Source organism: Pristiophorus japonicus, chromosome 20, assembly GCF_044704955.1.
Source record: "Pristiophorus japonicus isolate sPriJap1 chromosome 20, sPriJap1.hap1, whole genome shotgun sequence".
NCBI lineage: Eukaryota > Metazoa > Chordata > Chondrichthyes > Pristiophoridae > Pristiophorus > Pristiophorus japonicus.
The window spans coordinates 96,710,561-96,732,057 of NC_091996.1; the positions used below are offsets into that span (position 1 = coordinate 96,710,561).

At 55.4% G+C, this 21,497-nt stretch overlaps 1 protein-coding gene across 1 annotated transcript in view; it reads right to left on the bottom strand.

Annotated features, from left to right (window-relative positions):
* Window positions 1-21,497, bottom strand: part of tnfsf12 (TNF superfamily member 12) — a 63,472-nt gene that overhangs the window by 38,942 nt on the left and 3,033 nt on the right. The window contains exon 2 of the mRNA XM_070863531.1: window positions 4,724-4,883. Coding sequence (XP_070719632.1) covers window positions 4,724-4,876 — 153 coding nt within the window. The 5' untranslated portion in view covers window positions 4,877-4,883. The remainder of the gene's footprint in view (window positions 1-4,723; window positions 4,884-21,497) is intronic.

Consider the following 21,497-nt stretch of genomic DNA (forward strand, 5'->3'; position numbering starts at 1 on the left):
CCTACGGACTCACTTTCAGAGTGGAAGCAAGTCTTCCTCGATTCCGAGGGGCTGCCGATGATGACAGACCTTTCCCTTTTGTCTTTGCTCCCCCCCATTTCCTCTTCCCCCCGCCTTCCCCCCGCCCCCCCCCCCCCCCCCGCACTTCCTGTTGCAACTCGAACGGTCTCCGGTTCTGACGGAGGGACGCAGAGCCGGAACATTGACTCTGTTCCTCTCTCCCCAGTCTGCGTCAGCCCGGCCCTGGTGCCCATCCCCAGGGGGGAGAACAATTGCAACCTCCTCGCCCCCCTTCCCCAGCTCGGAATCCAAGAGTATCGCGCGCTGACAGTGCCGGTCCCCTGATTGCCAAAGGCGGGGATAATGGCTGGAACTTGCTTGGCTCCCAGACTTCCCAGAAGCCGACACCGATGGCCTCGAACGCCGATTTGGTTCAACGTCCCAGGGCGTCTCACAGCAGCGTTAATCAAACCTGACACTGGGCCGCGGGAGGAGATATCAGGGCAGGTGACCAAAAGCTGGGCCAAAGAGGTCGGTTTTAAGGAGCGGAGAGAGAGAGAGGCGGAGAGGTTTAGGGAGGGAGTTCCAGAGCTTGGGGCCCAGGCAACAGAAGGCACGGCCACCGATGGTGGAGTGATTATAATCAGGGATGGTCAGGAGGGCAGAATTAGAGGAGTGCAGACATCTCGGGGGGTTGTGGGACTGGAGGAGATTACAGAGATAGGGAGGGGGCGAGGGCCATGGAGGGATTTGTAAACAAGGATGAGAATTTTGAAATCGAGGCGTTGCTTAACCGGGAGCCAATGTAGGTCAGTGAGCACAGGGGGTGATGGGTGAGCGAGACTGGGTGCAAGTTAGGACACGGGCAGTGAGCACAGTGGGTGATGGGTGAGCGAGACTGGGTGCGAGTTAGGACACGGGGCAGCGAGCACAGGGGGTGGTGGGTGAGTGGGACTCGGTGCGAGTTAGGACACGGGGCAGCGAGCACAGCGGGTGATGGGTGAGTGGGACTCGGTGCGAGTTAGGACACGGGGCAGCGAGCACAGGGGGTGGTGGGTGAGTGGGACTCGGTGCGAGTTAGGACACGGGGCAGTGAGCACAGGGGGTGATGGGTGAACGGGACTGGGTGTGAGTTAGGACACGGGGCAGTGAGCACAGGGGGTGATGGGTGAGCGGGACTCGGTGCGAGTTAGGACATGGGGCAGCGAGCACAGGGGGTGATGGGTGAGCGGGACTCGGTGCGAGTTAGGACATGGGGCAGCGAGCACAGGGGGTGATGGGTGAGCGGGACTCGGTGCGAGTTAGGACACGGGGTCAGCTGAGTTTTGGATCACCTCTAGATTACGTCGGGTAGAATGTGGGAGGCTAGCCAGGAGTACGTTGGAGTAGTCGAGTCTGGAGGTAACAAAGGCATGGATGAGGGCTTCAGCAGCGGATGAGCTGAGGCAGGGGGCGGAGACGGGCGATGTTACGGAGGTGGAAACAGGCGGGTTTAGTTATGCTGTGGGTATGTGGCCGGAAGCCCATTTCAGGGTCAAATCGGACTCTAAGTTTGCGAAAATCATGGATCCCTCTCTCTCTCTCTCTCTCTCCCCACTTCCTCCTGCTCACCCATCACCCTCTGTGCTCGCTGACCCGTGTCCTAACTCGCACCGAGTCCCCCTCACCCATCACCCCCTGTGCTCGCTGCCCCGTGTCCTAACTCGCACCGAGTCCCCCTCACCCATCACCCCCTGTGCTCGCTGCCCCGTGTCCTAACTCGCACCCAGTCCCACTCACCCATCACCCCCTGTGCTCACTGCCCCGTGTCCTAACTCACACCGAGTCCCACTCACCCATCACCCCCTGTGCTCGCTGACCCGTGTCCTAACTCGCACCGAGTCCCGCTCACCCATCACCCCCTGTGCTCGCTGCCCCGTGTCCTAACTCGCACCCAGTCCCACTCACCCATCACCCCCTGTGCTCACTGCCCCGTGTCCTAACTCGCACCGAGTCCCGCTCACCCATCACCCCCTGTGCTCACTGCCCCGTGTCCTAACTCACACCGAGTCCCACTCACCCATCACCCCCTGTGCTCGCTGACCCGTGTCCTAACTCGCACCCAGTCCCACTCACCCATCACCCCCTGTGCTCACTGCCCCGTGTCCTAACTCGCACCGAGTCCCGCTCACCCATCACCCCCTGTGCTCACTGCCCCGTGTCCTAACTCACACCGAGTCCCACTCACCCATCACCCCCTGTGCTCGCTGACCCGTGTCCTAACTCGCACCCAGTCCCACTCACCCATCACCCCCTGTGCTCACTGCCCCGTGTCCTAACTCGCACCCAGTCCCGCTCACCCATCACCCCCTGTGCTCACTGCCCCGTGTCCTAACTCACACCCAGTCCCGCTCACCCATCACCCCCTGTGCTCACTGCCCCGTGTCCTAACTCGCACCCACTCCTACTCACCCATCACCCCCTGTGGTCACTGTCCCTGTGTCCTAACTGGCACCGAGTCCCACTCACCCATCACCCCCTGTGCTCACTGCCCCGTGTCCTAACTCGCACCCAGTCCCGCTCACCCATCACCCCCTGTGCTCACTGACCTACATTGGCTCCCGGTTAAGCAATGCCACAATTTCAAAATTCCCATCCTTGTTTACAAATCCCTCCATGGCCCTCGCCCCTCCCTATCTCTGTAATCTCCTCCAGCCCCACAATCCCCCGAGATGTCTGCACTCCTCTAATTCTGCCCTCCTGACCATCCCTGATTATAATCGCTCCACCATCGGTGGCCGTGCCTTCTGTTGCCTGGGCCCCAAGCTCTGGAACTCCCTCCCTCAACCTCTCCACCTCTCTCTCCTCCTTCTAGACGCTCCTTAAAACCCACCAAACTTTTGCTCACCTGCGCTAATTGCTACTTGTGTGGCTCGGTGTCAGATTTTGATCTCGTAGCGTGCCTGTGAGGCGCCTCGGGACGTTCGCCGCGCTAAAGGGCGCTATACAAATGCAAGCTCTGCTGCCTCCGCAGCTGGAAGGTGCCTTGGCTCCACGGCTCCCCCCGGAGGCCGGTGGAGGAACTGTGGCACTTCCTGCCAGCTGTTCGTGACTTGTGTCTTGGCGGACCAGGGTGAATCCAGACTTGTCGGGACCGTGGGAATTGCGTCGGTGGAATGCAGAATCTGCAGACAAAAAAAAAAACTGTCGCAGATCCCCCCCTCGGGCTGAGATCTCTGGATCCTCGCCCAGCCCTGAGACAGGCTGTCTGGAGGGAGGTGTTCGACGGCTGATCGTACAGGGGAGGGGTGGGTGGTGGGGGAGAGAGGGTGGGGGGGGGTGGTCCCGGGAATTGTACGCTGTCCCCTCCTCACCACACACGTGTCTCACATCCGGCACCTCAGTGCAGGGGAGCGCAACATGACGGGCATCTCGTGGTCCGCTGGGTCGACTGAGGTATGGGAAGAGAGTGAGCTATCGGAGGGTTTGGGGGGGGGGGGGGCACGACCCAGGGAGGGAGGTCTCGGGGCATAGCTGGGGGCGATCCAGGGACCATTCCCTTCGTGGAGCTTTGTCCGCCTCACACAGTAAGGTTCTGCAGATCGCACAGCAGTTAACAAAAGAACTTGCATTTCTATAGCGCCTTTCACCACCTCAGCTCTTCACAGTACTTTTGGAGTGTAGTCACTGTTGTAATATGGAAAACACGGCAGCAAGCTCCCACACACAGCGATGTGATAATGACCCGGATAATCTGTTTTAGTGATGTCGGTTGAGGGATAAATATTGGCCCCAGGACACCGGGGAGAACTCTCCTGCTCTTCTTCGAAATAGTGGCCGTGGGATCTTTTACATCCACCTGAGAGCAGACGGGGCCTCGGTTTAACGCCTCATTCAGAAGTGTCGCTGACAGTGTAGCGCTCCCTCAATACCGCCCCTCCGACAGTGCGGCGCTCCCTCAGTACTGCCCCTCCGACAGTGCGGCGCTCCCTCAGTACTGCCCCTCCGACAGTGCGGCGCTCTCTCAGTACTGCCCCTCCGACAGTGCGGCACTCCCTCAGTACTGCCCCTCCGACAGTGCGGCGCTCCCTCAGTACTGCCCCTCCGACAGTGCGGCGCTCTCTCAGTACTGCCCCTCCGACAGTGCGGCACTCCCTCAGTACTGCCCCTCCGACAGTGCGGCGCTCCCTCAGTACTGCCCCTCCGACAGTGCGGCGCTCCCTCAGTACTGCCCCTCCGACAGCGCAGTACGGCGCTCCCTCAGTACCGCCCCTCCGACAGTGCAGCACTCCCTCGGCACTGCACTGGGAGTGCCAGCCTGGATTACGTGCTCAAGTCGCTGGAGTGGGTCTCGAACCCCACAACCTTCTGAGGGTGCTGCCCACCGAGCCCCATAAACAGGGCAAGACATGTCACTGCCTTGACAATGTCTCACACCAGGGCAAATCCAGCAGAGGTTGGAACCTGCAAATGCAGAGAACAGCACACACAATATATCAACTCATGTCCGTGGCAAACCTTTACCAACTTTCCTTGCATCTGAAAGATTTGCACGTCAACTGTCTGCAGAAGAATTTGCCCAGTGGCAGTGTCCTGCCCAGCCAGCGATTCAATCCAGGCGTTTGTTGCTGTTGCAAACCCTTCAAACACCGATGCAAAGATTCAGTTTTCAAGGCTGCAAGAAATTCCTTGCAGCGTGCACACACACACACACACACACCCCCGCACCCCCGAGATTGCTTACTTGCTGGAGCGGAGACCTCGAGTGGTTTCGGCACTCGAACCAGGATAAAGCAGCGATGGCCAGGCTGAAAGTGGCCAGAGAGATCGCTAGAACTGTGAGCAACATCAGGAAGCCCAGTCTTATCTTCCGCCTCGACCTCCTTATCACAGCCATGTCCCATCTGCAGGGGGAAAAAGTTTGCAAGAAAACTTTTGCTCAGAACTTTTTGTGTTAAACTTACAAGCCCCCCCCCCCCTCACCCCCTCCCTCCCTCAATTACAAGATCTGGTATGCATTCTGCACAACACCAGGAAGGCAGAATCTGCCAACAGGAAACTAACGGCTTGATTTTTTTTTTCCCAACGAGCCCAAACACTTAAAGAGGCACCGCGTGAGGTTTGTGCTGACGGCTCCGCCAGTCGAATAGCCGGCCTCCGCTTTGAGCGCTGCACACGCTGTCAGATGGAGGGCTTTCCCACAGCTGGCCCAAGTTTCCCTGCAGTCAGTGAAGGGGTACAGAGGCCCTTCACCAATCAGACTTGCATTTATATATCGCCGGTCACAACCTCAGCACGTCCCAAAGCGCTTTACAGCCAATGAAGTACTTTTGGAGTGTGGTCACTGTTGTAATGTGGGAAACACGGCAGCCAATTTGCGCACAGCAAGCTCCCACACACATAGAAACATAGAATTTAGGTGCAGGAGTAGGCTATTCGGCCCTTCGAGCCTGCACCTCCATTCAATATGATCGTGGCTGATCATTCAACCTCAGTACCCCATTCCTGGTTTCTCTCCATACCCCTTGATCCCTTTAGCCGTAAGGGCCTCATCTAACTCCCTTTTGAATATATCTAACAGCAATGCGATAATGACCCAGATCATCTGTATTTTAGTGATGTTGGTTGGAGGATAAATATCGGCCCCAGGACACCGGGGATAACTCCTCCTGCTGCTCCTCTTCGGAATAGTGGTCGCAGGAATTTTTACGAGAGGGCAGACGGGGCCTCGGCCAGTGAGGAACCAAGAGAAGCGGTCAGCCGAGACATTTTTTGTGCTCGAGTCTCTGGGGTGGGAGACTCCAACCCACGACCCCCTGACTCGGAGAAGAGGGTGCGGCCCATCAAGCCAAGGGTGCTGCTTTGCAGGGGGAAAAAAAACAAGTGGACTTGCGGGCAATTTAAGAAAACATCGTGCGGTTTATTTGGTCATCGTGAACCCGTGTACCCGCTGAACAGCACCAAGGTCACCACATCGCCCCCACTCACCACCCCTGCTAGAAGTATCTGCCGGGGGAGAGGAGGAAAGATGAGATCGGGTCGGGTTGTGATGCTCCACCCAGTCGAATAGCCCACCGACACTCACTGTCTCGGCCAAACCTTGAATCCCGGCCATCTGAGTCAGGAGCCCAGCATGGAGCCAGTGTCTTCAGGAGAGGAGAGGGGGAGTGCGAGAGAGGTGGGGAAAAGGTAGCACTACAATAACTTGTAGATATATAGCGCTTTTAACGCCGTGCAAAGTCCCAAGGCGCCTCACAGGAGTGTTATAAAACCCAAAGCTTGGTCAAAGAGGTCGGTTTTAAGGAGGAGAGAGAGGCGGAGAGGTTGAGGGAGGGAGTTCCAGAGCTTGGGGCCCAGGCAACAGAAGGCACGGCCATCGATGGTGGAGCGATTCTAATCAGGGATGGTCAGGAGGGCAGAATTAGAGGAGTGCAGAGATCTCGGGGGGTTGTAGGGCTGGAGGAGATTACAGAGATAGGGAGGGGCGAGGGCCATGGAGGGATTTGTAAACAAGGATGAGAATTTTAAAATCGAGACGTTGCTTATCCGGGAGCCAATGTAGGTCAGCGAGCACAGGGGGTGATGGGTGAGCGGGACTGGGTGCGAGTTAGGACACGGGGTCAGTGAGCACAGGGGGTGATGGGTGAGTGGGACTGGGTGCGAGTTAGGACACGGGACAGTGAGCACAGGGGGTGATGGGTGAGTGGGACTGGGTGCGAGTTAAGACACGGGGTCAGTGAGCACAGGGGGTGATGGGTGAGCGGGACTCGGTGCGAGTTAGGACACGGGACAGTGAGCACAGGGGGTGATGGGTGAGCGGGACTCGGTGCGAGTTAGGACACGGGGCAGCGAGCACAGGGGGTGATGGGTGAGTGGGACTGGGTGCGAGTTAGGACACGGGGCAGTGAGCACAGGGGGTGATGGGTGAGCGGGACTGGGTGCGAGTTAGGACACGGGGCAGTGAGCACAGGGGGTGATGGGTGAGTGGGACTCGGTGCGAGTTAGGACACGGGGCAGTGAGCACAGGGGGTGATGGGCGAGTGGGACTTGGTGTGAGTTAGGACATGGGGCAGTGAGCACAGGGGGTGATGGGTGAGCGGGACTGGGTGCGAGTTAGGACACGGGGCAGCGAGCACAGTGGGTGATGGGTGAGTGGGACTCGGTGCGAGTTAGGACATGGGGCAGTGAGCACAGGGGGTGATGGGTGAGTGGGACTTGGTGCGAGTTAGGACATGGGGCAGTGAGCACAGGGGGTGATGGGTGAGTGGGACTCGGTGCGAGTTAGGACACGGGGCAGTGAGCACAGGGAGTGATGGGTGAGTGGGACTCGGTGCGAGTTAGGACATGGGGCAGTGAGCACAGGGGGCGATGGGTGAGCGGGACTGGGTGCGAGTTAGGACACGGGGCAGTGAGCACAGGGGGTGATGGGTGAGCGGGACTGGGTGCGAGTTAGGACACGGGGTCAGTGAGCACAGGGGGTGATGGGTGAGCGGGACTGGGTGCGAGTTAGGACACGGGGCAGTGAGCACAGGGGGTGATGGGTGAGCGGGACTGGGTGCGAGTTAGGACACGGGGCAGTGAGCACAGGAGGTGATGGGTGAGCGGGACTGGGTGCGAGTTAGGACACGGGGCAGTGAGCACAGAGGGTGATGGGTGAGCGGGACTTGGTGTGAGTTAGGACACGGGGCAGTGAGCACAGGGGGTGATGGGTGAGCGGGACTCTGTGCGAGTTAGGACACGGGGCAGTGAGCACAGGGGGTGATGTGTGAGCGGGACTGGGTGCGAGTTAGGACACGGGGTCAGTGAGCACAGGGGGTGATGGGTGAGCGGGACTGGGTGCGAGTTAGGACACGGGGCAGTGAGCACAGGGGGTGATGGGTGAGCGGGACTGGGTGCGAGTTAGGACACGGGGCAGTGAGCACAGGGGGTGATGGGTGAGCGGGACTGGGTGCGAGTTAGGACACGGGGCAGTGAGCACAGGGGGTGATGGGTGAGCGGGACTTGGTGCGAGTTAGGACATGGGGCAGTGAGCACAGGGGGTGATGGGTGAGCGGGACTCGGTGCGAGTTAGGACACGGGGCAGTGAGCACGGGGGGTGATGGGTGAGTGGGACTGGGTGCGAGTTAGGACACGGGGCAGCCGAGTTTTGGATCACCTCTAGTTTACGTCGGGTAGAATGTGGGAGGCCGGCCAGGAGTGCAGTGGAATAGTCAAGTCTGGAGGTAACAAAGGCACGGATGAGGGTTTCAGCAGCGGATGAGCTGAGGCAGGGGTGGAGACGGGAGATGTTACGGAGGGGGAAACAGGCGGGTTTAGTTATACTGAAGATACGTGGCCGGAAGCTCATTTCAGGTAACAGTCTGGTTCAGCCTCGGACAGGAGTTGGGGAGAGGGATGGGGGCCTGCTGCTCACTGAAAAAGCCCCGCGGGTTTCTCGGTTGTGATTAGGCAGCGCAAAAGTCAGGCGTTTACCGTTCACGGGCCAATCACGAGTTCCGTCGCGGCGCGAGGCGAGTCACGGTTTTAAGGTAGCTAAGCGACGAGGGCCCTGGTATCCATTTCCAGCCGGCCATTCAACCGTGGGGTGCAGTGCAGTCAACTCTGCACCTTGAGCCCCGTTCTGGGACCGATGTCCGCCTGCGCACTTCCCTCCAGGGGTCAGGAGCGGAGGCCCCCGGCTGATCGGCATGCTGATATATCGATCGCAGCGGCCCCCACAACCCCTCCCAGTTCATCGGTTTACCGCCCGGGACTGAGCCCCTGGGGCAAGATTCCAGAGCTTGATGCAATCTACGCACCGGTGAGCATGCTGACGGGTTTGTAGAGCTGTGTTGCCCCAGTAGAGTGCTCTCTACGTGGGAGTCCTCCCTCTATCTATCGGGGACTTGGCCTGGAGGGTGTTACACGGAGCAGTCCCGTGCAATCAGTTTTTCAGTCAGTTCACGGACTCCCGGGCCGCCTGCAATTTCTGCGGTCTGGAGGAGTCCCTGTTCCACGTGTGTGTGCAGTGTGCGAGGTTGCAGCCCCTCTTCCAATATCTGAAGGGGCTGCCCCTCAATTTCTGGCTGTACGTCAGTCCCAGGCTCCTGATCTTTGGGCACCCTGTGCGGAGGGGAGCGGGTAGGTCCGAGGGCCTCCTCGTGGGACTGCTCCTGGGCCTGGCCAAGGGGGCCATCAGCCGGTCCAGGCAGCGGGCGGTTGAGGGGGTCGTTCAGCCCGACTGCCTGCCTCTCTTCCGCGCCTACATCCGGGCCAGGGTGTCCCTGGAGATGGAGCACGCGGTGTCCACTGGTACGTTCGCGGCCTTCCGCAAGAGGTGGGCGCCGGAGGGACTGGAGTGCATCATTTCAAGCGGGAACAGAATTTTAATTTGATTTAATTTGACAAAGGTTCCCTTTTATGTTCAGTTGTTAATTTGTGTTTTTGGCGCCCTCAAAAAAACAAGGGGGAACTTGAATGAAAGTCTCTACCAATATAGTTGTAGAGCTGATGAGTGGGAGTGACTTAGCCAGTCATGTGATGTTCACAAGGCTCAATAAAACCCCAGCCAGTTGGGTTCAGGGGATCCACGATGGGGCAGGTGGTTGTGAGCCTGGTGGATGAACCGGTAATGTGTCGTGTGATTGTTAAACCTTTTGCTAATAAACCAACTAGAAACAAAGAAACATGGAACATAGGTGCAGGAGTAGGCCATTCGGCCCTTCGAGCCTGCACCACCATTCAATAAGATCATGGCTGATCATTCCCTCAGTACCCCTTTCCTGCTTTCTCTCCATACCCCTTGATCCCTTTAGCCGTAAGGGCCATATCTAACTCCCTCTTGAATATATCCAATGAACTGTTATCAACAACTCTCTGCATGAGAGAATTCCACAGGTTAACAACTCTCTGGGTGAAGAAGTTTCTCCTCATCTCGGTCCTAAATGGCTTACCCCTTATCCTTAGACTGTGTCCCCTGGTTCTGGACTTCCCCAACATTAGGAACATTCTTCCTGCATCTAACCTGTCCAGTCCCGTCAGAATTTTATATGTTTCTATGGGATCCCCTCTCATCCTTCTAAACTCCAGTGTATAAAGGCCCAGTCGATCCATCTCTCCTCATATGTCAGTCCTGCCATCCCGGGAATCAGTCTGGTGAACCTTCGCTGCACTCCCTCAATAGCAAGAACGTCTTTCCTCAGATTAGGAGACCAAAACTGAACACAATATTCCAGGTGAGGCCTCACCAAGGCCCTGTACAACTGTAGTAAGACCTCCCTGCTCCTATACTCAAATCCTCTAGCTATGAAGGCCAACATGCCATTTGCCTTCTTCACTGCCTGCTGTACCTGCATGCCAACTTTCAATGACTGATGTACCATGACACCCAGGTCTCGTTGCACCTCCCCTTTTTCTATTCTGCCACCATTCAGATAATAATCTGCCTTTGTGTTTTTGCCCCCAAAGTGGATAACCTCACATTTATCCACATTATACTGTATCTGCTGTGCATTTGCCCACTCACCTAACCTGTCCAAGTCACCCTGCAGCCTCCTAGCATCCTCCTCACAGCTCACACCACCACCCAGCTTAGTGTCATCTGCAAACCTGGAGATATTACACTCAATTACCTCATCCAAATCATTAATGTATATTGTAAATAGCTGGGGTCCCAGCACTGAGCCCTGCGGCACTCCACTAGTCACTGCCTGCCATTCTGAAAAGGACCCGTTTATTCCGACTCTTTGCTTCCTGTCTGCCAACCAGTTCTCTATCCACGTCAGTACATTACACCAATACCATGTGCTTTAATTTTGCACATCAATCTCTTGTGTGGGACCTTGTCAAAAGCGTTTTGAAAGTCCAAATACACCACATCCACTGGGTCTCCCTTGTCCACTCTACTAGTTACATCCTCAAAAAATTCTAGAAGATTTGTCAAGCAGGATTTCCCTTTCATAAATCCATGCTGACTTGGACCGATCCTGTCACTGCTTTCCAAATGCACAGCTATTTCATCTTTAATAATTGATTCCAACATTTTCCCCACTACTGATGTCAGGCTAACCGGTCTATAATTACTCGTTTTCTCTCTCCCTCCTTTCTTAAAAAGTGGTGTTACATTAGCTACCCTCCAGTCCATAGGAACTGATCCACAGTCGATAGACTGTTGGAAAATGATCACCAATGCATCCACTATTTCTAGGGCCACTTCCTTAAGTACTCTGGGATGCAGACTATCAGGCCCCGGGGATTTATTGGCTTTCAATCCCATCAATTTCCCCAACACAATTTTCCGCCTAATAAGGATATCCTTCAGTTCCGCCTTCTCTCTAGACCCTCGGTCCCCTAGTATTTCCGGAAGGTTATTTGTGTCTTCCTTCGTGAAGACAGAACCAAAGTATTTGTTCAACTGGTCTGCCATTTCTTTGTTCCCCATTATAAATTCACCTGAATCTGACTGCAAGGGACCTACATTTATCTTCACTAATCTTTTTCTCTTCACATATCTATAGAAGCTTTTGCAGTCAGTTTTTATGTTCCCAGCAAGCTTCCTCTCATATTCTATTTTCCCCTCCTAATTAAACCCTTTGTCCTCCTCTGCTGAATTCTAACTTTCTCCCAGGCCTCAGGTTTGCTGCTTTTTCTGGACAATTTATATGCCTCTTCCTTGGATTTAACGCTATCCTTAATTTCCCTTGTTAGCCACGGTTGAGCCACCTTCCCCATTTTATTTTTACTCCAGACAGGGATGTACAATGTTGAAGTTCATCCATGTGATCTTTAAATGTTTGCCATTGCCTGTCCACCATCAACCCTTTAAGTATCATTCGCCAGTCTATTCTCGCCAGGGGAGTGCTAAACATATTTCTGCGTGTGGGAGCATGCTGTGCACAGAAGTGCTTGGCTGGCCCTAACTCCGGGAGAGTTGCAAACATGAACGGTGTTTCATGTCCCTTGTGACTGATATCGGACAGGGTCGTCGGTACTGGCCTTGGCAGCTGTTCCGAGTCACTGGAGGACCGAGGGAAGTGTGATGGAATAGTGTGGGAGAGAAGGGACAGCCATTTCGCACGGAGCACAGGGCCAGGATGGGTGGCGGAGTAAGGGGAGGGGGTCGGGAGAGTCGGGGACGAGGACTCCCGAGGGAGGGGAGCTGCAAAGGAGATCGGGCAAGAGCTACAAGGTGCGGGGCGGTTTGGAGGCAGCAGAGGCACAGATAACATTGGGTTCATGGTCGAACCTCCCTTCCGGGTATCTGGGTCACAAGGTCGTGGGTTCAAGTCCCACTCCACAAACTTCAGCACAAAATCTCGGCTGACACTCCAGTGCAGTACTGAGGGAGTGCCGCACTGTCGGAGGGGCAGTACTGAGGGAGCGCCGCACTGTCGGAGGGGCAGTACTGAGGGAGTGCCGCACTGTCGGAGGGGCAGTACTGAGGGAGCGCCGCACTGTCGGAGGGGCAGTACTGAGGGAGCGCCGCACTGTCGGAGGGGCGGTACTGAGGGAGCGCCGCACTGTCGGAGGGGCGGTACTGAGGGAGTGCCGCACTGTCGGAGGGGCAGTACTGAGGGAGTGCCGCACTGTCGGAGGGGCGGTACTGAGGGAGTGCCGCACTGTCGGAGGGGCAGTACTGAGGGAGTGCCGCACTGTCGGAGGGGCTGTACTGAGGGAGTGCCGCACTGTCGGAGGGGCGGTACTGAGGGAGTGCCGCACTGCCGGAGGGGCAGTACTGAGGGAGCGCCGCACTGTCGGAGGGGCAGTACTGAGGGAGCGCCGCACTGTCGGAGGGGCAGTACTGAGGGAGCGCTGTAGGGTTACTTGTATTTGTGTGCGGATATGCAAGAAGATGGAATTTGGAAGACGGAACCGCGGGCAGGGGAGGGAAAACGTGTCAGTTTGGGATGTTGCCCTCTCCTATATATAAGAGTGTGAAAGAGTAATCCGGTGTTAGCTTTCGCCCTGTGGGTCCCTTTCAATGCCAAACTTCCGTCAGGAGCAACCTGGTTCTAATAATGGCAACAGAAATGCAGTTGCTGTGTTCTGCTCCACAGGAAGCCATGAGCTGGGACACACGAGAACAGAACTGTCATGTAATTTGCTTCATGGGCTCTTTGCTTAAGAATCCATAGCAACATGTTGCTATTAAGAACTAGTTGGTTTATCAACAAAAGGTCTAACAATCACACGACACATTACCGGTTCATCCACCAGGCCCCATCGTGGATCCCCCGAACCCAACTGGCCGGGGTTTTATTGAGTCTGGTGAACATCACGTGACTGGCTGAGCCACGCCCAATCCAACAGCTCTCCCAACCAGTGAGCATACCCACATGGCGCATACGTTACAATAAGACCATAAGAATTAGGAGCAGGAGTCGGCCATTCGGCCCCTCGAGCCTGCTCTGCCATTCAATACGATCATGGCTGATCTGATCATGGACTCAGCTCCACTTCCCCGCCTGCTCCCCATAACCCTTCACTCCATTGTCGTTCAAAAATCTGTCTATCTCCGCCTTAAATATATTCAATGACCCAGCCTCCACAGCTCTCTGGGGCAGAGAATTCCACAGATTTACAACCCTCTGAGAGAAGAAATTCCTCCTCATCTCTGTTTTAAATGGGCGGCCCCTTATTCTGAAACTGTCCCCTAGTTCTAGATTCCCCCACGAGGGGAAACATCCTCTCTGCATCTACCTTGTCTAGCTCCCTCAGAATCTTTTACGTTTCAATAAGATCCCCTCTCATTCTTCTAAACTCCAATGAGTAGAGGCCCAACCTGCTCAACCTTTCCTCAGAAGACAATCCTTTCATGTTTATTGGTTAATTTGTGGAGTTTTATGCCCTTACCAAAGGGAGCACTTGATTAAAGTTATACCAAAATAGTTGTAGAGCTGTTGAGTGGGGAGTGGCTTAGCCAGTCACATGATGTTCACAAGACTCAATAAAACCCCGACCAGTTGGGTTCGGGGGATCCACGATGGGGCAGGTGGTTGTGAGCCTGGTGGATGAACCGTTAATGTGTCGTGTGATTGTTAAACCTAATGTTAATAAACCAACTAGTTCTTAATAGCAATGTGTCGCTGTGGATTCTTACGCAAAGAGCCCATGAAGCAAATACAGTATACATTTATATATATTTTTTTATTCGTTCACGCGATATGGGCGTCGCTGGCCAGGGCCGGCATTTATTGCCCATCCCCCTAATCGCCCCTTGAGAAGGTGGTGGTGAGCCGCCTTCTTGAACCGCTGCAGTCCGTGTGGTGAAGGTGCTCCCACAGTGCTGTTAGGGAGGGAGTTCCAGGATTGTGACCCAGCGACGATGAAGGAACGGCCGATATATTTCCCAGTCGGGATGGTGTGTGACTGGGAGGGGAACGTGGAGGTGGTGGTGTTCCCATGGGCCTGCTGCCCTTGTCCTTCTAGGTGGTAGAGGTCGCGGGTTTGGGAGGTGCTGCCGAAGAAGCCTTGGCGAGTTGCTGCAGTGCATCTTGTAGATGGTGCACACTGCAGCCAGGGGGCGCCGGTGGTGGAGGGAGTGAGTGTTGAAGGTGGTGGAGGGAGTGAGTGTTGAAGGTGGTGGAGGGAGTGAGTGTTGAAGGTGGTGGAGGGAGTGAGTGTTGAAGGTGGTGGAGGGAGTGAGTGTTGAAGGTGGTGGAGGGAGTGAGTGTTGAAGGTGGTGGAGGGAGTGAGTGTTGAAGGTGGTGGAGGGAGTGAATGTTGAAGGTGGTGGGTAGCGTGTCGATCAAGCGGCTGCTTTGTCCTGGATGGTGTCGAGCTTCTCGAGTGTTGTTGGAGCTGGATCTCATCCAGGCAAGTGGGGAGTGTTCCATCACACTCCTGACTTGTGTCTTGTAGATGCTGGAAAGGCTTTTATATTTATATAGCGCGTTGGACAGAGTAAATCGCCCCAAGGTGCTTCGAGCAGAGTTATCTGACAAAATTTGACACCGAGCCACATAAGGAGATATTAGGACAGGTGACCAAAAACTTGGTCAAAGATTTAGGTTTTAAGGAGTGTCTTAAAGAAATGAAGAAAGACGTGGATTTATATAGCGCCTTTCACGACCACCGGGCGTCTCAAAGTGCTTTCCAGCCAAAGAAGTACTCTTTGATGTAACGTAAAGGAGAGGTAGAGAGGCGGAGAGGTTTAGGGAGGGAGTTCCAGAGCTTGGGGCCCAAGCAACAGAAGGCACGGCCACCGATGGTGGAGCGATGGAAATCGGGGGGAACGGGCAAGAGGGCAGAATTGGAGGAGGGCAGAGATCTCGGGGGGAGGGGGAAATAGGGTGAACAGACTTTCCGGAGGTGCTTTGAGAGTTTGGACACGGAAATCCGACGGAGTGTTTAATCTGTTGCTCAAACATTCGGCTTCTCTTGATTCGTCGATTGTGATAAACAATTGGGTAACATCTGCCCTGGCACAGCTGTAGCACGGAGCAGGAGTGCACCATGGGTGCTGACTGCCTCATCCTTTGGGACCCAGCAATAAATACCTCGCTGAGTGTTAACACTAACTCGTTCCAAAGACTCGCTGAACATTGAAAGCCATTCTTTAAGAAAGACTTGCATTTATATAGCGCCATTCACGACTGCCGAACGTCCCAAAGCGCTTTACAGCCAATGAAGTACTTTTGGAGTGCAGTCACTGTTGTAATGTGGGAAACGCCAATTTGCGCACAGCAAGCTCCCACACACAGCAATGTGATAATGACCAGATCATCTTTTTTTTTGTTATGTTGATTGAGGAATAAATATTGGCCCCAGTACACCGGGGAGAACTCCCCGGCTCTTATTCCAATCATGCCCTGGGATCTTTTACATCCAACCGAGAGAGCAGACGGGGCCTCGGTCTAATGTCTCATCCAAAAGACGGCACCTCCGACAGTGCGGCGCTCCCTCAGTACTGCCCCTCCGACAGTGCTGCGCTCCCTCAGTACTGCCCCTCCGACAGTGCGGCGCTCCCTCAGTACTGCCCCTCCGACAGTGCGGCGCTCCCTCAGTACTGCCCCTCCAACAGTGCGGCGCTCCCTCAGTACTGCCCCTCCGACAGTGCGGCGCTCCCTCAGTACTGCCCCTCCGACAGTGCTGCGCTCCTTCAGTACTGCCCCTCCGACAGTGTGGCGCTCCCACAGTACTGCCCCTCCGACAGTGCGGCGCTCCCTCAGCATTGCCCCTCCGACAGTGCGGCGCTCCCTCAGTACTGCCCCTCCAACAGTGCAGCGCTCCTTCAGCACTGCCCCTCCGACAGTGCGGCTCTCCCTCAGTACTGCCCCTCCGACAGTGCGGCGCTCCCTCAGTACTGCCCCTCCGACAGTGCGGCGCTCCCTCAGCATTGCCCCTCCGACAGTGCGGCGCTCCCTCAGTACTGCCCCTCCGACAGTGCGGCTCTCCCTCAGTACTGCCCCTCCGACAGTGCGGCGCTCCCTCAGCACTGCCCCTCCGACAGTGCGGCGTTCCCTCAGTACTGCTCCTCCAACAGTGCGGCGCTCCCTCAGCACTGCCCCTCCGACAGTGCGGCGCTCCCTCAGCAATGCCCCTCCGACAGTGCGGCGCTCCCTCAGCACTGCCCCTCCGACAGTGCAGCGCTCCCTCAGCACTGCCCCTCCGACAGTGCGGCACTCCCTCAGCACTGCACTGGGAGTGTTGGTCCCAGGAATTTGGGTAACGGATTTTGTGCTCAAGCCTCTATGGAGTCGGGACTTGAACCACGACCTTCTGACTAGAGGCGACAGAGAGTGTTGCCCACTGAGCCACGACTGACACTGTTTACAAAGATTCACTGAGCGCTGACAGTAATTCATTGCATTGCATGCGTAGCAATTGAAAATGTTTCTGAACCTTGGATCCGAGACGTTAGAAGCCAGTTCCAACTCAGTGACCCTGTTCAACAATCACCGATTTAACTAGCGATTGTGCAACTTCTGTTAGTCTGCAGCGTTTGAGCACATGTGCAAAATTATCATGTTGCTCTTGGTCCAAATGTCAGAATGCTGCCTTTGGCCAAGATCCTGCTGTGGCAGCTCCAACTGTCTTGATGTCCTGCCACATTTGTAAGATTATTTATTCACTTTGAAGTAGTGTAGTGCTGTGTGTACTGACCCTGTCCAGAGTTTTGCTGTTGACACTTCCAGCACGGTAAACTCGAATATGATCTGCAGCGATACTAACGTTTGGTAAACGTTCCCAACCTCTGAACGCTTGCGAAACACTCTTTGCCCCGTCGCGCCGAACGCGGACAGGGTCAGGAGCAGCGCTAGGCCGCAAGGCCCCTCCCCCCCTTCGAGCCTGCTCTGCCATTCGATAAGATCACGGCGGCTCGACCCGCCCGATCTCCAGATCCCGCGATTCCCCATGGTACCGAGATGTTTTCCGTTGGGTCAATTCCCATTCCATAGAAACCGCAGAAATTTGCAGCACGGAAGGAGGCCATTCGGCCCATCGTGTCCGCACCGGCCGACAAAGAGCCACCCAGCCTAATCCCACTCTCCAGCTCTGGGTCACTTCAGGAGCACATCCAGGTACTTTTTAAATGTGGTGAGGGTTTCTGCCTCTACCACCCTTTCAGGCCGTGAGTTCCAGACCCCCACCACCCTCTGGGTGAAGACATTTCCCCTCAGATCCCCTCTAAACCTCCCCCCCAATTACTTTAAATCTATGCCCCCTGGTTGTTGACCACTCTGCTAAGGGGAATAGGCCCTTTCTTTCTGTTATGTATGCAATAAAGGTTCAAACTGAGTACTGTTTAACTAAGCAAGGCACAACCTTAGTTCTGCTTTATTTAGGCCCAAAGTGCCTGACTCACAAAGTGGCTGGCCTTTTATACCAGAGCAGCACCGTGTGCGAGCTGCTCAGTGGCCTCCAGCAATGACGCCACCTGGTGGCTACAAACAGAATGGACATACATGACACGATCCACTCTATCCAGGCCCCTCATAATTTTATACGCTTCAATTAAATCTCCCCTCAGCCTCCTCTGTTCCAACTAAAACAACCCCAGCCTATCCAATCTTTCCTCGTACTGTAGCTAAAATTCACCAATCCAGGCCACATCCTCATAAATCTCCTCTGTACCCCTCTCCAGTGCAATCACATCCTTCCTGTAATGTGGTGACCAGAACTGCACGCAGTACTCCAGCTGTGGCCTGACCAGTGTTTTATTCCCATCCTCTTGGATAGGCAGTGACTGATTCTGGGGCTCAGTGCCATGTGAACATGGCTGAACACCATTTACCTCCATCCACTTTGGGGGCAAAAACAGGAAGGCAGAGTATTATCTGAATGGCGGCAGATTAGGAAAAGGGGAGGTGCAACGAGACCTGGGTGTCATGGTACATCAGTCATTGAAAGTTGGCATACAGGTACAGCAGGCGGTGAAGGCAAATGGTATGTTGGCCTTCATAGCGAGAGGATTTGAGTATAGGAGCAGGGAGGTCTTACTGCAGTTGTACAGGGCCTTGGTGAGGCCTCACCTGGAATATTGTGTTCAGTTTTGGTCTCCTAATCTGAGGAAGGACGTTCTTGCTATTGAGGGAGTGCAGCGAAGGTTCACCAGACTGATTCCCGGGATGGCAGGACTGACATATGAAGAAAGACTGGATCGACTAGGCTTATATTCACTGGAATTTAGAAGAATGAGAGGGGACCTCATAGAAACATATAAAATTCTGACGGGACTGGACAGGTTAGATGCAGGAAGAATGTTCCCAATGTTGGGGAAGTCCAGAACCAGGGCTCACACAGTCTAAGGATAAGGGGTAAGCCATTTAGGAACGAGATGAGGAGAAACTTCTTCACTCAGAGAATTGTGAACCTGTGGAATTCCCTACCGCAGAGAGTTGTTGAGGCCAGTTCATTGGATTTATTCAAGAGGGAGTTAGATGTGGCCCTAACAGCTAAAGGGATCAAGGGGTATGGAGAGAAAGCAGGAAAGGGGTACTGAGGGAATGATCAGCCATGATCATATTGAATGGTGGTGCAAGCTCGAAGGGCCGAATGGTCTACTCCTGCACCTATTTTCTATGTTTCTATGTTTCTATGTTTACCTGAAATGCACCTTCTTAATCTTGGAATGCTCCCAAAGGCCAAAGCTTGAATTTCTCAGTTCCAGTGCGAAAAATAAGTCCTGAATCCACAATTCTCTCTTCACAACTGTAACCCAAGCAAGCAAGGCAGTTTATGCTAAACCTTTACAAATCGCTGCGTAGGTCCCAGCTGCAGTATTGCGTCCAACTCTGGGCACCGCACTTTAGGAAGGACGCCAAGGCCTGGGAGAGGGTGTCGAGGGAGATTGACCAGAATGCACCAGGGATGAGGGAGGTCCGTGAAGTGCAGAGTCTGGAGAAGCTGGAGTTGCTCTCCTTGGAGCAGAGAAGGTTAAGGGGAGAAACGAAGACTCGCATTTATATAGCGCCTTTCACGACCACCGGACGTCCCAAAACGCTTCACAGCCAATGAAGTACTTTTGGAGTGTGGTCACTGTTGTAATGTGGGAAACGCCAATTTGCGCACAGCAAGCTCCCACACACAGCGATGTGATAATGACCCAGATAATCTGTTTTAGTGATGTTGATTGAGGGATAAATATTGGCACCAGGACACCGGGGAGAACTCCCCTGCTCTTCTTCAAAATAGTGGACATGGGATCTTTTACATCCACCTCAGAGGGCAGATGGGGCCTCGGTTTAACGTCTCATCCAAAAGACGGCACCTCTGACAGTGCGGCGCTTCCTCAGTACTGCCCCTCCGACAGTGCGGCACTCCCTCAGTACTGCCCCTCCGACAGTGCGGTACTCCCTCAGTACTGCCCCTCCAACAGTGCGGCACTCCCTCAGTACTGCCCCTCCGACAGTGCGGTACTCCCTCAGTACTGCCCCTCCGACAGTGCGGCGCTCCCTCAGTACTGCCCCTCCGACAGTGCGGTACTCCCTCAGTACTGCCCCTCCGACAGTGCGGCACTCCCTCAGTACTGCCCCTCCGACAGTGCGGCGCTCCCTCAGTACTGGCCCTCCGACAGTGCGGCACTCCCTCAGTACTGCCCCTCCGACAGTGCGGCCCTCTCTCAGTACTGCCCCTCCGACAGTGCGGCGCTCCCTCAGTACTGCCCCTCCGACAGTGCGGCACTCCCTCAGTACTGCCCCTCCGACAGTGCGGCACTCCCTCAGTACTGCCCCTCTGACAGTGCGGCGTTCCCTCAGTACTGCCCCTCCGACAGTGCGGCACTCCCTCAATACTGCACTGAAGTGTCAGCCTGGATTTTGTGCACAAGACCCAGAGGCGAGGGTGCTGCCCTCTGCTGATGTTCTGTGTTTTAATCGAGGTGTTCAACACCATGAGGGGTTTTGATGGAGTAAATAAGGAGAGACTGTTCCCGGGGCAGGAGGGTCGGTAACCAGGGGGACACAGATTGACGATAATCGGCGATGGAACCAGAGGGGGAGATGGGGAGAATGTGTTCACGCAGCGAGTTGTTGTGATCGGGAACACGCTGCCTGAAAGGGCGGTGGGAACAGATTCAATAGTAACTTTCAAACCGGGAATTGGATCAATACTTGACGGGGAAACATTCACCGGGCTGTGGGGAGAGAGTGGGGGGATGGGACTGATGGGATCGCTCGCTCACAGAGCCGGCACAGGCTCGATGGGCCCAATGGCCGGTGTGTGTGTTGCCTAATTCTCTGATACCCGTAACCTTTGATCCCTGCGACCCCACACTGCTCCAGGGGTCACAGTCTCAGGATAAGGGGTCGGCCATTTAGGACTGAGATGAGGAGGAATTTCTTCACTCGGAGGGTGGTGAATCTTTGGAATTCTCTGCCCCAGGGGGCTGTGGAGGCTCAGTCGTTCAGTATATTCAAGGTGGAGATGGATAGATTTCTGGATATTAAGGGAATCGAGGGATCGGGCGGGAAAGTGGAGTTGAGGTCGAAGATCAGCCGTGATCTCGTTGAATGGCGGAGCAGGCTCGAGGGGCCGAATGGCCGTCTCCTGCTCCTAAGCCTTATGTCCTGATGTTCCTGATACTCTACCCCTGGTGTAAATGGCGCTCCCAAAGCCGTGCGCTGCGGCCAAACGATGGTCATGTTGGAGGTACGGGGTCTGGGCTCGAGTACGTCAGTTTAGTGCTGGAGTTGTGGGCCTGGCCGTGTTTCTGGGTCTGTGGGGAGTCAGTGAACCTTCCTGACTGCGCACAACACCTCATTCATTCCCAGGGCAAGCCCGTCAGCGCTGGAGGGAGTGAGCATGGCCAACGGTCGGGCTGGGCCCCCAGTGGACAGGACAGGGCCCTGCCCCGTGCTGGGGGGGCGAGGGGGGAACCGTCATTGGGGGAGGTCTCAGTGGGCCCGGATAGGGGGACGGGGAGAGGGAGAGGGGGAAGGGGTGGGGGGAGAGGGGATTGGGGAGTGCGGGTGTAGGTGAGAACACAGGAACAGGAGGAGGCCCATTCAGCCCCTCGAGCCTGTTACACAGGAACAGGAGGAGGTCCATTCAGCCCCTCGAGCCTGTTACACAGGAACAGGAGGAGGCCCATTCTGCCC